At 47.5% G+C, this 15,948-nt stretch overlaps 1 protein-coding gene across 2 annotated transcripts in view; it reads right to left on the reverse strand.

Moving 5' to 3' along the window:
- Positions 1-15,948, reverse strand: part of DHX9 (DExH-box helicase 9) — a 282,357-nt gene that overhangs the window by 166,695 nt on the left and 99,714 nt on the right. For both annotated transcript variants that reach the window (XM_078643268.1, XM_078643278.1), the window contains exon 10: positions 224-385. In XM_078643268.1, coding sequence (XP_078499394.1) covers positions 224-385 — 162 coding nt within the window. The remainder of the gene's footprint in view (positions 1-223; positions 386-15,948) is intronic.

Consider the following 15,948-nt stretch of genomic DNA (forward strand, 5'->3'; position numbering starts at 1 on the left):
TTAACTTTGGTCAATTACCTTGGGTCAAGTCTCTTATAGTTATTGGCTCTGTTTCTGGAGCAAGAAACTAACACCTACATCTTGTAAACATTATCCCGGATGCTTAAACTATAGAAATGCACACATTTGACAACCATTTAGTGCCATGCCAGGTAGTTTCTGCATTTAACAGGATACAATATAGTAGCCCTGAAGACGAGTTTTGGGCAGAGCCAACACTTACGTATGCCAATGGACCTTCATCAATATTGCTGCTTGTCCAGGGGTTCCAGTTCTCCTGTGGTGGTGACCACGGCACCACACCACTATTTAGCTGCCTTTGTGAGGGTTCAAAATGAACTAGTTTTCCTATTACAAGTGATACAGGAAATGCAGGATCTTCAGGCTGAAAGGACAAAAATTAAAAAAAATAAGAGACTGTAACTAACACTCTAAGATCTAAGTATTATTTGTTGCAGTCCCAATGATAGAGAAAAAAATGGAGACAATCTCAATGTTAAAAGCTTGCCAAAACTGCAAATAGATGAAGAGGATGGGGACTCTAACACTAAATGGGCAAGAGGCAGACAGAAAAAGCATTATATGTACTGGATTACTCTCTGCAGCTGCTGTCATGAAGAAATGGCATGAAGGGAGTAAAGAATATTGTAGTCTAAAATACAAAGGCTGGGAGGGTTTTATTTTGAGGGCCCAGAAGCTGGGATTAAGGTGGAGCCACAGTTAGGGTTACCTCAGTGACAATGAACGCTCTCAAATGCATCATCTTTTTGTATAAGGAGGTAGAAAACTAACTAGCACATGTAGCTTACTAGAACACTTAGTGTACTTCCATTTTCTTTCAGAATAAGAGGGGCATCCAACAATCACTAGATGGAACCCATAACTAAAAGCTTGTTTACAGTTACAAGAATACAACTTAAATCCCTTGGCCCAAGGTTTAACAGTGATCATCTATAGTTTTTTTTTAGTTTTTTTTGTAGAGTTTTATATAGCGCGAACTAGACCCGAACTGAATCAGCGCTTTACATAGCACCAGTTACATTACATAAGGACACGCATTCATTTTAGGCACGGGGAGATTAAGTGATTTGCCCAGAATCACAGGAGGATTTTGGCGTCGTTACCGAGACTCGAACCCAGATCCCCAGGTCCGAGGTCGAGCGCCCTAGCCGTTAGGCCAACTCCTCTCCCCCATCTCTAAACCATGGTTTGATCATGAACATAAAACAAGTTTAAGAACGACCAAAATACCATATTTCAACCCAAAGAAATGCCAATTATCCATTTGAACTCCGTGAGCATGCAATAATTAACCCTTAAAACGCTAGTCAGATGCATTAGAGAACCAGATCAACTAAGTGAACCAGATGAACATCCACAACACTCATCACACTGCCCATTACAACGGTCAATGCAATGCACTCCATCTTTGGGGCCCAGTTACGAAACATTAAACTAACCTCATTCCATCATTCATTATTTCCTGAACTACTATCAACAAAGCTGGCGAGAGACATATCGCAAGTATAACAAAAACAAACAAAAAAAAGCATTAGAAATGCAATCGGGCTCGGATTTATTTGAGTTTGAGCTAATGGCATTGTAAATGCCAATGTATTGTTGCTATGTGTTATGGAGTGTGTTCATGTGGTGTGTACTGCCAGTGATCTCCTTGTGAGTGTGAGAATATTGCACCGTTACTGCCTGTGATGTCCTTCTTGTGAGTGTGAGGAGCTTGCACCTCTGCTGCCTGTGGTCTCCTTGTGAGTGCAAGAAGATTGCACTGCTGCTGCCTGTGATGTCGTTCTTGTGAGTGTGAGAAGCTTGCACCACTGCTGCTTGTGATGTCCTTGTGAGTGGGAGAAGCTTGCACCTCAGCTGCCTGTGGTCTCCTTGTGAGTGTAAGAAGCTTGCACAGCTGCTGCCTGTGATGTCCTTCGTGCGAGTGTGAGAAGCTTGCACCGCTGCTGCCTGTGAGTATGAGAAAGATTGCATTGAGCATCTCTGTGCTGTGCCTGTTCTTTGTAAGGGACTCTTGCTCTGTTGCTGCTGCTGCCTTGGCACAGTACCTGCTGTGAGTGTGTAAGGGAAGCTTGCACCACTGCTGCTTGTGATGTCGTTCTTGCGAGTGTGAGAAGCTTGCACCTCTGCTGCCTGTGGCCTCCTTGTGAGTGTAAGAAGCTTGCACTGCTGCTGCCTGTGATGTCGTTCTTGTGAGTATGAGAAGCTTGCACCGCTGCTGCTTGTGATGTCCTTCTTGTGAGTGGGAGAAGCTTGCACCTCAGCTGCCTGTGGTCTCCTTGTGAGTGTAAGAAGCTTGCACAGCTGCTGCCTGTGATGTCCTTCTTGTGAGTGTGAGAAACTTGCACCGCTGCTGCCTGTGAGTATGAGAAGATTGCATTGTGCATCTCTGTGCTGTTCCTGTTCTTTGTAAGGGACTCTACTCACTACTCTAGTCACTACTCTGCACTCACTACTCTACTCACTACTCTACTCACTACTCTACTCACTACTCTACTCACTACTCTACTCACTACTCTACTCTACTCACTAGTCTACTCACTAGTCTACTCACTACTCACTACTCTGCACTCACTACTCAACTCACTACTCACTACTCTACTCACTACTCATTACTCTGCACTCACTACTTTACTCACTACTCTACTCTACTCACCTCACTACTCTACTCACTACTAACTACTCAACTCACTACTCACCTCACTACACTACTCACTACTCTCTTCTCACTACTCACTACTCTGCACTCACTACTTTACTCACTACTCTACTCACTACTCATTACTCTGCACTCACTACTTTACTCACTACTCTACTCTACTCACCTCACTACTCTACTCTCTACTCACTACTCTACTCACTACTCTACTCTGCACTCACTACTCACCTCACTACACTACTCACTACTCTCTTCTCACTACTCACTACTCTGCACTCACTACTTTACTCACTACTCTACTCTACTCACCTCACTACTCTACTCACTACTCACTACTCTGCACTCACTACTCACCTCACTACTCTATTCACTACTCACTACTCTACTCACTACTCACTACTCTACTCACTACTCTACTCACTACTCTAGTCACTACTCTGCACTCACTACTCACTACTCTACTCACTTCTCACTACCCTACTCACTACTCTGCACTCACTACTCTACTCACTACTCACTACTCTACTCTCTACTCACTACTCTACTACTCTACTCACTACTCTACTCCCTACTCTACTCCCTACTCTACTCACTACACACTACTCTGCACTCACATCTCACATCTCACAACACTTACGACTTGAAAGCGCTGCAACAAAAGATGTTACAGTTAACCAATGAATTGGTACGCAGTTTACATACATAGGAAGGATGGACATTTACGTTGGCTTTGCTTGTTCTTCCTATCAAAACCGATGTTCGCAGCAAGAGTTTAACTCAGTGAGACATCTTGCTGTACATTATGCGTGTTAGTGCTTACAAACTACTGTATTCAAACTACGTTTTGTAGTGTTCTGCTCTGCAGTGCCCTGTATGACCTCTGAGCCCTCCATTGCCATTTGACCCGCACTAAAGTGAACAGGTGCACATCCCCTCCCTGGCCCAGGGCCTGGGTTATTGCCCTGTGTCCTTTATGTGCTGCGTACAAGTGCCTAGATCTGCTTGCGTCCGTTCTGCCGTGCCATGAATAGGCGCTGGAAGGAAGCGTGTCACCTCTACATTCATTGTGTAACAGTTTGTTCTAGCCTAGGCAGCAGTGTAGCTCACTGTATGTCTTGTGCTGTGTCATGCTGCACTGCATTCTGCAGCATTGTCTCCCATCTCATTGTCGTGCGGAGAAGGGATGTTCTTGTGCAAGATCCTTGTCGATAACACCTACATCCGGTCTTCGTCCGGCTTTCCAGTTCTGCATCTGCAGTCAATGCTATTGGTCTTTGTCTGTCTTTTAGTTTTCCCAACTCTACTTTAATGATAATCAGCATTTCATCTCGCCACCGTTAGAAACATAGTTGGTCTCGTTCATTATGCAAATATCCAGTTTTCTGTGTTTCATGCAGCCGCAGCCCGGTCAGCTTGGCCTACCCCAGGTGACAGGAGAGGGGGGGAGGGGGAGGGGGAGGATGGAGGGGGGTTGAGGGGGGAGGAGGGGGAGGGGGGGGGGGGAACTGGAGCACTCTCAACCCAATGGGCTTTGCATTATTTCTTTGGTGTTTTTTTAGCTGATCTGAGCCATAGTTTTCATCCGTTTATAGTGCCTGGTGCGTTTCTCAGTGATAAGATTTGTTGTAGTTATTAGTTTTCACAGGTGCTCGGTGTGAGCTGCTATAACGCATATTTACGTGCTCCGACTTAAAGCATTTTTTCCTTGTAATCCCCTCTAGAAATGTCCTGGCCTTTTTGACATAATCCGCGAACTCCTTTTGGCCCGTGTTTTGGCAAGATAAGAGTGTTCCTGCTCGAAATAGTGTGTTATAAGAATACATAATCCTTGTATCCCACCTTCTTAAAGATTGATGGAGTTTTGGCAGCGCAAATCACGAACAGCTTGGATCCGTGTGCTGTTTTGTGTTTACACAGGCGCTCCTCGCATTGTGATGCTTTACAATTTCAGCTTGGCAAACCGGTGCAGACTAGAGCGCCTCGCAGTTCGGTGCTTCTGCTGCCGCTGCCCTGCGCGTGCCCATTACCCAGTGCGGATGGGCTCGGGGGCCATACGGGAGCACAGCGGCGCTGCTGCTGCCACTTGCACGTCCCCATAAACTGCAGAGAGCACCGCAGCACATCTACTGCTCCTGGCACGTGCCCATAAACTACAGACTAAATCAGGCGGGGAGACGGGGGGTGAGCCAGAGAGCGGCAGAGCAGCTCCCCGGGCCGGCAGGAAGGAGCCGCACACGGCGTCTATGCCTGTGTGCACGTGAGGAGGACGCGCGCCAGACAAACACACTGCTAGATGGTGAACGCGCGCACACCATCTGGAATGCATTACACGGCCACCCTGACAGCTCCTAATTATAATTAATGTACTTCTTTGCGCGAGCACGAACGAAATATGCCCAAAATGGCGGAACAAAACTACATTTACCCTATCACTTCAAGCCTATTAAAACGACAACACAACGAAGACGAATCACTGGCCAGATGACAGAACACGCTAAGGAATGTGTGGAATTTGTCTCGGCCAAAGCCCTAGGAGATACTTCTTTTTTTTCTTCTTTAACATTAGTTCTCTAACTCCTCCCACTTTCAGTGGGGAGGAGTCCGAGCCCTAACAAAAACAAACAAAAAAAAGTCAATTTCTACTATTCCACAGGATTCAGTAGGGGAAAAAAAAATACACCAAAAAGTTAAAATAACAGTGACAGCAGGAATCCTAGCAATTAACACTCGAACATAATAGTCCTCAGACAAGACCCCCTTTCCTCATAAAAAACAAATGTCTGTCCCACCCACAAAAGCAACCCTGACAATTAGCCAAAATAGGACAGAACATGCCCTGTACCAACTGATGATTTAAAAAGAATACATATCCAAGACCTTATAGTCACCTCAAACCGGACTATCAGAGAAACATGGCTAGACTATTATGTATGGTCAGTCTCAGAATGCGATCTGCACCTAGTTCTAAGCCTGCCCATATCAATAGCAGAGATTAAAATGTTTCCTAAGGGATCCCAACATGTAGTTTGATAAATAGGGCTCCCGGTTTCACGGAATTTATTTTAACATTTTCGTCTGTATTTATACATATTTATTTTTTGGTTATCTTATTGGTATTTATCCATATTTATTTTGTCTTTATAAAATAAATGTAGCTGTAAAATGGTATATTTCAAACATGGATGCCTGTCACGTTTTAGCAAACTAAGCAGCCATGTATAACAAAAGACTACACTCACCGGTACATATTAGCATCATACTACAAATATATGTTATCATATTTAAGGAAATCACATCCTGTATTTTAACCCTCCATGCTGTCTGCCTGTTCAGCTGTTGCCTAGAATTCAAAACAAACAGCATGGAGAGTTTCTCATAAGAAGCACAATTTTCAGTATTTTTCCGCTTTTAAAAATAAATACAGACAGGAAACACATTGTTTTTTATCTGTATTTATCTGTAAAAATCGGAAAACCGGAAGCCTTATTGATAATCTACACTTAATCATGCCAAATATCACTGCCAACCTTGAATCATTGAACGTGGAGTAATAAGTAGCCGGATCCATACCTTTGGCAGCCATACTCTGAACACTATTTGGTCTAAATAATGACTAATCACAGTTACTGTAAACAGTCAACCAGCATGGAGTGATTAACAAGTCATCCACTTTAACCTTAATCTCTTCAGGTCGACATTTCCAGCTGCTCCTACAATAACTAGGACAACCAGATCACTCAAGAAACCTGGCCTAAAAGTTCTGCGGACTAAATTATCTGCTACCAAAAGCCTCATTGTCTATACAGAAATTCCAACAATGGCTGACCAAGGTCTTCTATGCTTTGGTTCCTATGAAAACATGCAATTGACCGTGTCACTGGGAAACAGAAGTTACATCAAAATAAAAAGGCGAAAAAATATATAATTAGAAGCCTCAAAGGACAACTGAGGAAAGCCTGAAAGCAGAAATTGAAAACCCGACTTGAAAGAGTACAGAATGGAATGTACAAAACATCTATAGACAGCCAAGAGGCCTTGTAGGGTGGAACACAACCACGAATACTTCAGAACTCTTCAATTCAACTCCCTAACAAACTACTTAATTTGAAAACAAATTAAAAACCTACATTAAAGCATAGTCGCTTCTAAGAGCAGGAAGCAAGAATCCCCAGCAGCAAGAATCTAAGCAGTTAAGAGGATTCAGGCCAGGACATCTGCAGAATCAGCACTGATGTGCACGTGGGTAGAACATGGTAGCCCAGAGTGGGGTTGCAGCATTGCTCATTATGGACCAGGCATCACCATTTAGCACTCAACTGCTCTTGAAAAGAACAAAGAATTATGTATTGTTCACATAATCTGCAGATAACCGATTGTTTTTTTTAGCTCAAACGGATAATAAGCTGCTAAAAACTTGGAGACCCGTTTAGCTTTGGAGTGGAAAGGCCTTTGCAAAGATTGACTGACCCCCTTTCAGTTGCTTATTGCTGTATTGGAGTGGTAATGAAGCAAAAGTGGAACTGGGCGGCCGGGTGTAGGGTGCTGTTTTGCCATCGGGTGCCCTGTTTTCAAAGGGAGTCGTCAGTTTTGGCTGCAGGCTCGGTCCAGGAAGTCTTCCAAGAGGAACCAAAACCTGGGCAGGTAAGTTGGAGGGCTCTGGGACACAGGTGGACCTCCAGTTAATGGGCCACTCGCGGTGGTGGGGTTTCTTTGCAGAGGCTGCAGACAACGTCGGGGAGTCCTGGTAGGGTCAATCCACGGTAAACTCGGGACTCTGGAGCGCTGGTACCGGTGGGCCAATATGACTCTGACCATGGGCATCTGGTACAGTGATGATTCCAGGCGTTGGGTTCCTTTATTCTCAGCATGCTCAGCGTCTTTCCTTGGTGTTTCTTTTTAACAGAGCTGCTGGTCATAGGAGATCCTGTCTTTTTGAGCTTGCTGGCTGCAGGACAAGGCGACTTTTGGCGCAGGGTCCCTGGAAACTGCAGACGGGCCAAGTCAGATCTTCTCTGCAGTTTACTCTGCTGGGCGCCTTCTTTTGTCCTTCGTAAGGTGCGAGTATCTTCTTGGTTCAGGGCTGCCTCCTAAATACTGTATTTAGGGGGCATTTTAGGAGTCTCGAGGTCAGTAGCTAATGGGCTACTTGACCATAGGTGACTACACCCTTGGTGTGCTCCCCCCATATGGGGGAGTGGGCAGAATCCCTAATCCTGATTGAAGAGTGGCTGCCATCTGCAAGACGGCAGGCACTGAAGGGTGTGCTTCACCATGCCTCACCCACCTGATGGGTGGGGTTGGCAGAAGTGAGCACAACTTCCGGGCAGCCTGTCGAAATGGAGCCAGAGCCAATTGGATTCCTGTATTGCTAGGAGTGTCTCAAGAGAGCTGCCACTCCTTCCTTCTCCTCTTGAGTTTGCAGTCCTCAGACAGGATACCCTAAGGAAGCTTTGCCCAACAGCTAGGAGGTTTAGAGAGGGGGGTTGAAGGGGCAAGGAGTCAAGGACTGTTTAGTGTATACTTTGCAGGCTTCACGGCTGCGGTCCACACTGCTGTCCTATACTAGATATTTGAAGTCTTTTTCTCAGTGGTGTGGATCCTACCTCTGTTGGTTTAATGTTGATTAATGAATTCTTGCAGGCCGGGTCAAGGCTATCCGGGCTTTCAGAGATACCTGGCTAAATCGTACAGATGACGGAGGTCTAGTTTCAAGACTTAAGAAGCTTAGCAAATACAGGTACTAGCTCAATAATGTAATCTCCTTCCTGAGATTTGAACCTAGTGTCACTAAGGTGTCTTTTGAACCTTTAAGTCTAGCTAGTCTTCGATCCCATAATCTTAAACCTTTTTTTCTGGAAGCAAACATACGTATTCTCCTGGAATTTTTCCTTCTCCATTCTCAATGAGGAAAAGAGGTTGCATATGCAAGATGTTAGGAGGGCGGTCCTTATTCATATGGAAAGGGTTCAGCCTTTTAGACAGACTACAGCTTTGATTGCAAATTGTGGTTATGTGAGGATTGTCGAGAAACCTACAGTTTACACTTTGAGCAGGTGGATCAAAGCTCCAATTGTTAAAGCACAGAAGGTTGAAGAAGAGGTCCCGCCTGAAGGGGGTCGAGGGAAGGTCTACACCGACATCTTAAGGATTGTGGGCGCACTGCGACAAAGGTATTTAGGGAGTGTGAGAAAGTGCCCTCCTACTGCATGGTTGCCCCCACTTTTTGCTGAACTGTTGATGTGCTTTGACTAAGTGTGCCCTGGGTTCCTGCCAAACTGGTGCCCAGGGCCTATGTTCTTTCCCTAAAACTGAATTGAAGACCAAACCCAATTGGCACACTGGCCACAGGTCAGTCCCTGGTAAAGAGTACCACAGGTACCCTGGGCACTGTGACCAGGGAAGACCTCTGAGGGCTGCAGCTTGTATTGTGCCACCCTTAGAGGTCCTGTGTAGGAAGCTGGCTATGTATATACTATACCAAAAGTGAGGTATAGCGTGCAAAGAGTCCAGTGGAACCCCAAAGGTAGGCAGAGGTAAAAGTAGATGGCACCTCACTCTCTATTTGTGATAGTGAATGAATTAACACATTTTTATTTTTGCATAATTACTTAAAATCATCGCTAAATTGCAGTATATTATCCAGAATTACACTAAAATACGTATCTCACGACATTGCAAAACATTTATCTAAACAGGTATAAAAAATAAGGACTGTCCTTTGGCCAATAATACCAGACCGTATCTAAAATGTGACCTTGTTCTTGAATTAATTGATTTTAAAATTAAAATAGCAAGGTCCGTATTCCCTCTGTTTTCATGGGAAGTTAATTCTTAGTTTTTTGTGGGGCTTTTGGGTGCCGTGCAATTATTTCCTGGGAGGGGCTATTCACCGTACAGCTCCTTCTATTACTACCAGGGGCTCAACAGTTGCCAACACACGTTGTTCCTCTGTGTTGTATTTGATTAGGGCCCTTCGTGTCATGTTCATATATTTGCCAAATCTGGCCAGGTCTGAAGACTCTATACTTGACTGAAGCAATGCCCCTGCATCAGCGCATCTTCTAGTCGCATGCCTTAGGACCATTGGTTTTAACAGTATCCGTCGATGCTGTAGAAATGCATGGCAGCAGCATAGTAGATGTACCAATGATTCAGCCCTATAATTACACAGTCTGCAACTGACTATATTGTTCAACGATTTCCAGGCCGGGTTCAGTTATTTTATTGGAGGGGGACTAGGCGCGCACATTGAATTTCCTTTAAACACTTCATTATCAGAGGATTGTTCATGTACGGCTGGATTTCATGCGACCCGTATGCTTTAATTAGGCCGGCCAGACCTCTGTTTACCTTCAGTCTTGCTATATCTTCATTCCTTGATATCTGGCCGGCGTGCCCATTTGGCACCCTCTTTATTGCAAGGTAGTTTAATACTTCTTGGGACCAGGGTGCTGTAGATAAGTCAAACTCTGCCACTGTCTCAAAGCAGTATTTCTGCCATGGGTTCGACAACCCCTCAAATATGGTTCTCAGTGTCTCCTGAAGGGATTTTTTCTGAGCTTGAACCAAAATGTAACCAGTGTGCTCCTGCATTCGTATTTTTGTTGTACAAGGCCGAACTCAAGCCGAACTGTACTTGGGGATCCTAAAAAGCCTTTAATAACACTGGCACTGGGCTTTTTCATCATCTTTTCCTTATTTTTGATAGTGTGGTCGAGCAGTAAGGATTTATCAGAGGACAGTGTGAAGTATTTGTTGTACACACTCAGTCAGCAAATGGTTCTACACACAAAGACTGAACTTCACACCAATTCTTTTTGTATAAAAATATTTTTAGTTATTTTATTTTCTAGAACAAAGCAAGCCTGGCACAGTAAGCAATACATACTTTACAGTAATAATGCCGTTGTTACGCAGTTTGGATTGCAATTGTATATGCACTTTGTTTTGACTGTTACTGAGAATGCAATGCTTCGGAAATACAGTACATATACTTTGCTTAGGCCTTTTAGTAAAATGACCAGTAGATTAACAGGTGAGTAAAAGCGTTTTTGTCATTTAGTACAATTTTAAAATGATTTCTTAGGTTTTCCAACTCCACACTTAAAAACTTTTCATAGAAAAACAGTCAATATTATCCTATGGAGGGAATAGTGTTATCTGTTAACAGGCAAGTACCTTGTTGTGGAAGTTGGTGTTCTGTGGTTAGACTCAGGGGCCCCCAGAGTCAAGGATGCATTCTTGTTACACCGTCAGCGGCACTAGGGCAGCCGGGTGCTGAGGCCCAATGTTATCCAATTGGGGATAGAGGGCTTCCGGTTGGTGGCTGCTGATGAGCAGGCCACTAGGTTGTGGGAGCAAAGCTCCTAGACTTAAGCTCAGGACAGATGGTGGGTTAAGCAAACTCAAAAGGTGCACACTCAGCGCCACTGGGGCGGCCGTGTGCAGAGTGCTGTTTTGGCATTGGGCGCCCTGTAGCTTTTAATGGGGAGTCTCCGGTTTGCAAACACTGCATGCTCTGGGACAAAGGTCTTCTGGGTGTGACCACCACTTGGAGAGGTAAGTTGGGGGTTGGTTAGGCACCGTCATTGGGCCACCCAAAGCAGTGGGGTGTTCTGTGCAGGGGTGCCTTTTAGGGTGGGATCTTCTTACCAGCTCCTGGTCGCGGTTGGGGGGGACCTTCCGGTTTGAGGCTGCAGGCAGGTCAGGGATCACCAGCTCTTGGGTCAGGATCGCAGGGGAGACCTACACTCGGTGTTGGGCCACTCTAACTCAAGCCGTGGGCATCGGGTGCAGACCTGCGGATCCTTGCGGAGCTGAAGTCTGTTGATGAACGAATCCAGTGTTCACAGGAGACCGTGTCTTTGGGATGGAAGACAGACTGATCCTCGGGATTGTTCGAGGTTGCTGGCTGCAGACACACCAGGATTTTGCTGGAGAAGGTTTGAGTTGGGGACAGGCCAGTAAAGCTGGGGTCCTGTCAGTGGGCGTCCTCTGGTTAGCTTCGTCATGGCTGTTCGGTCCTTTTCTTCTTCTGGTTTCTTGTCTCAGTAAGCAAGGTCCAGCGTTGCCCCCGAAATACTAGATTATGGGGCGTTACAGGTAGGTAAAAAGGTTAGGACCAATGGGTCCCTTCCCTGGGGTGGGTATACCCTATTATGCCACCATCCAGTGAGAGGGGGAATAAGCCTTTTCCTGGTTTGGTGGGTCTCTCCCCCCCCCCCCCCCCCTCCCCCTTCCCTTGGTAGGGACCAGTTGCTGAAAGCAGCAAGTGGCCTGGGGAAGTTCACAAAGGTGGAAAGCCTTTGAAGCATTCCCTTCTTGAACCCTGCCCATCCTGGAGGAGGAGGCTTCGTACCGCGTCCAAGGATGTGCATTGTTACAGCCCCCCCACCCCCTTTTTTTCAGGGGGCATCTTCAAGATGCCCTCTGTGTTCATTTTTAATTTTAAATTTGTTTTATTGATTTCAATAGCAATAAGGTATACGACATTGCATGGAGTACATGACCGGTAAATACAGCCATCCGGCGAAGAGTTCTGCGATGTACAGCTATTTCTCATACGAGTGGATGCAGGTAATGAGTCCGTGGTACAGTGCCGGGAGTTGAAACACTTCATAATCTGTGTTCATTTTTCATTAAACCCCACCCTGGCATCAGTGTGGGTTTAATGTGCTGATAAGTTTGATACTAAACTTCTCAGCTTTCAGTGCAGCCATTATCGTGCTGTGAAGTTCGTAACAACAGACTCCGAGCACCGTATACTCTTAATGGCAGCACTGCACTTACAATGTCTAAGAATGGACTTAGACACTTTAGGGGTACAGGGTTCATGCACATGTACCCTCACCACTGGTATAGTGCCCCCATCTAGAGGGGCAACTGATCTATGCCAGGGCAGTGGGTTGTAGGCATTGCACACAGGGATGTGTGCCATGTCGACTTCACTTTGTTCTGCACCAAAACACACAGTTTGCAAAGGCAGTATGTGAGTGTAAAGGTACAGGGCCTCTAAGGGTGGCAAAATAAGTGCTACAGCCCTTAGAGGTTTTCCCTGGTAAAGAACTTTTGCGTAGCAGTACCCTTGCGCGTCAATAGGCGTAGTCTGCGGCTCCGCGTCCGTCGTCGGGATGACGTCGCCGGAGTACTTAGACGCCGGAGTACTTAGACGCCGGAGTACTTAGACGCCGCCCTCGCGCGCTGACGTCCATTCTTATACACCGCTTTTCCACACCAGAAAACGCAGAGCCATGATAAAAACCAACACTGGTGCCATAAAAACTAGGGCCCTGAAAGGGGATGACCTTAACCCTAGATATGGGTTCGCAGAACGGGGAGGATGGGTGGGGCGGTAAGGAATCTAATAGTAACTACTGTTTCTTACAGATATATCGTTACCGAAGGTAAGTAACTTGTGCATCTGAAAGAAACAGGTTAGTATTAGATTCCTTACCTTAGAATAGATACCCCAGCAATACCAACCCCGGTGGTGGGGCTGCGAACCAATCATCACACCAGAAAGTCCTGGAGAACAGAACGGCCGAAAAAGCCATCTCTCCGGACTTGGCTGTCCAGGCAGAAGTGTCTTGCAAACGTGTGCAGCGAGGCCCACGTAGCTGCCTGACAAATGTCCTGCAAGGGGACTCCCCGGCCCAGGGCATTAGTAGCCGCCGTGGCCCGTGTGGAATGGGCACGAAGCCCCACAGGAGGCTCCTTTCGAGCCAAAGAGTAACAAGCCTTGATGCACAAGACAACCCATCGAGAAATGGTTCGCTTGTGCACCGCCCGTCCCTTCTTAGCACCCACGTAACCAACGAAGAGTTGGTCATCCACCCGGAACTGGCGTGTGCGATCCAGATAGAATGAGAGTGCACGTTTGGGTCCAGACAGTGGAGCCTCTCTTCCTCTTTCGAGGGATGCGGAGGCGGAAAGAAGGTGGGCAAAGTGATGGACTGCCCGATGTGGAAGGCTGTGACTACCTTGGGCAGGAAAGAGGGTCGCGTCCGCAACACAAGTTTGTCCGGATGGACTGAAAGGAAAGGAGGCTTAGAGGAAAGGGCCTGGAGCTCACTCACTCTCCTGGCAGAGGTAATGGCAACCAGGAAAGCGGTCTTCAAAGTAAGGAGGCGAAGAGGACAGTTATGAAGTGGCTCAAAGGGAGTGCATATCAGAAAAGTAAGAACAAGGTTCAAGTCCCACTGAGGCATCACGAAAGGGACTGGAGGAAACATATGGGTGATGCCCTTTAAGAACCGATTTACAATGGGGGACTTGAACAAAGAGGGCTGATCAGGTAGCCTTAAGAAGGCGGAAGTGGCAGAGAGGTAGCCCTTCAGGGTGCCCAGAGCAGAGCCCTGCTGGGCAAGATAAAGAAGAAAGAGGAGAACCTCTGAAAGAGGGGCAGAAACGGGATCCACAGCCTTTGCTGTGCACCATGCCACAAACTTGTTCCACCTGCAGGCGTATACCGTTTTGCGGAGGGATGCCTGGCTGCCAGAATGACATTACGGACTTCAGGAGGCAAGTCAAATGGCCTCAACTGCCGCCGCTCAATCTCCACGCATGTAGGTGGAGACTGGACAGGTTCGAGTGGAGGACCGTCCCCTGCTGCTGCGACAGAAGGTCCTCCTGAAGAAGCAGACGAATCAGGGGATCGACAGACCGGCTGAGTAGCTCGGGATACCAGAACCTCCGTGCCCAGTCCGGAGCCACAAGGATGACTTGGGCCCGGTCGCGCCTGATCTTCTTCAGCACTCTGGGCAGAAGTGGTATAGGCGGAAAGGCGTACAATAGACCGCAACTCCACTCGCGACGAAAAGAGTCTCCGAGCAAGTGCCGCCTTGGAAATTCCAACGCGCAGAACTGATGACATTGCGCGTTCTCTCCTGTGGCGAATAGATCTAACCAAGGCTCTCCCAACTGCTGAAAGAGGCCTTGGCCCACTTCAGAGTTCAGACGCCCTAGTGTTCAGGGAACCTGCCAGGTGTTGAACCACCAGGGTCACACCCTGATGTTCAAGCCACTGCCAGAGGCGCAGAGCCTCCTGGCATAGGGTCCACGACCCCACCCCGCCCTGTTTGTTGCTGTACCACATGGTGGTGGTGTTGTCCGTGCACACCTGCACTACACTCCCTCGGACAGCGGGGAGGAATGCCTTCAGTGCAAGTCGGATCGCCCGCAGCTCTAGAAGGTTGATATGGAGCTGGGACTCCGCCGGAGACCAGAGGCCTCTGATCTCCGCCTCTCCCATGTGGCCTCCCCCAACCCTGAAAGGACGCGTCCGTCACAACTACGTGCTCCGGTTGGGGTAGGGAGAGGGATCTGCCGCTGACCCAATGGCGGTCCGTGAGCCACCACTGCAACTGTCTTGCAGTGCCCTCAGAGATCAAGACATGGTCGGACAAGTTGCCCTGATGATGGGCCCACTGAAACTTCAGGTCCCACTGCAGAGCCTGCATCCGCCACTTGGCTTGATGCACCAGAAGGATGCAGGAGGCCATCAGCCCCAGAGTCAACCTGACCGAGACTCGGGATAAAGGCTGAAAGATCGGAATCAGAGCCTGAATATACCGAACCCGCTGTCCGGGAGGATAAACCCGAAACTGCGCAGAGTCTAGAAACGCTCCGATGAAGAGGAGCTTCTGAGAGGGGCACAGGTGTGACTTCGGCACATTGATGGAGAACCCCAGCAGGTGCAGGAGATCGGCTGTAGTCTGGAGGTGGCTGACGACTGTCTGGGGCGAGCCTGCCTTCCACAATCAGTCGTCGAGGTAGGGGAAGACTGAAACACCTAACCTGCGCAGATGAGCTGCGACCACCGCCATCACTTTCGTGAACACCCGTGGGGCGCTGGTAAGGCCGAAGGGGAGCACGATAAACTGAAAGTGCTGGTGGCCTACCGTGAACCGCAGGTAGTGCCGGCAGGACGGGGATGTGAAAATAAGCGTCCTGCAAGTCCAACGCTACCATCCAGTCTCCTGGGTCCAGGGCAGCTAAGACCTGAGCCAGTGTCAGCATCTTGAACCTCTCCTTCCGGAGGAAGCCGTTGACGTCCCGCAGGTCCAAGATAGGGTGTAGGTCCCCTTTGCCCTTCTTGGGAACCAGAAAGTAGTGGGAGTAACAACCACACCCTACTTCTGGCCCAGGAACACGCTCGATGGCCCCCTTGGCCAAGAGGGCCGCAACTATCTCTTGCAGAAGATTCAAGTGATCCAGACATGTGGTTGTACTGCTGTGGCATGGCTGGAGGGGTCGCCTCAAAGGGGAGG

This window comes from Lissotriton helveticus, chromosome 1_1 (genome assembly GCF_964261635.1).
Source record: "Lissotriton helveticus chromosome 1_1, aLisHel1.1, whole genome shotgun sequence".
Lineage (NCBI taxonomy): Eukaryota > Metazoa > Chordata > Amphibia > Caudata > Salamandridae > Lissotriton > Lissotriton helveticus.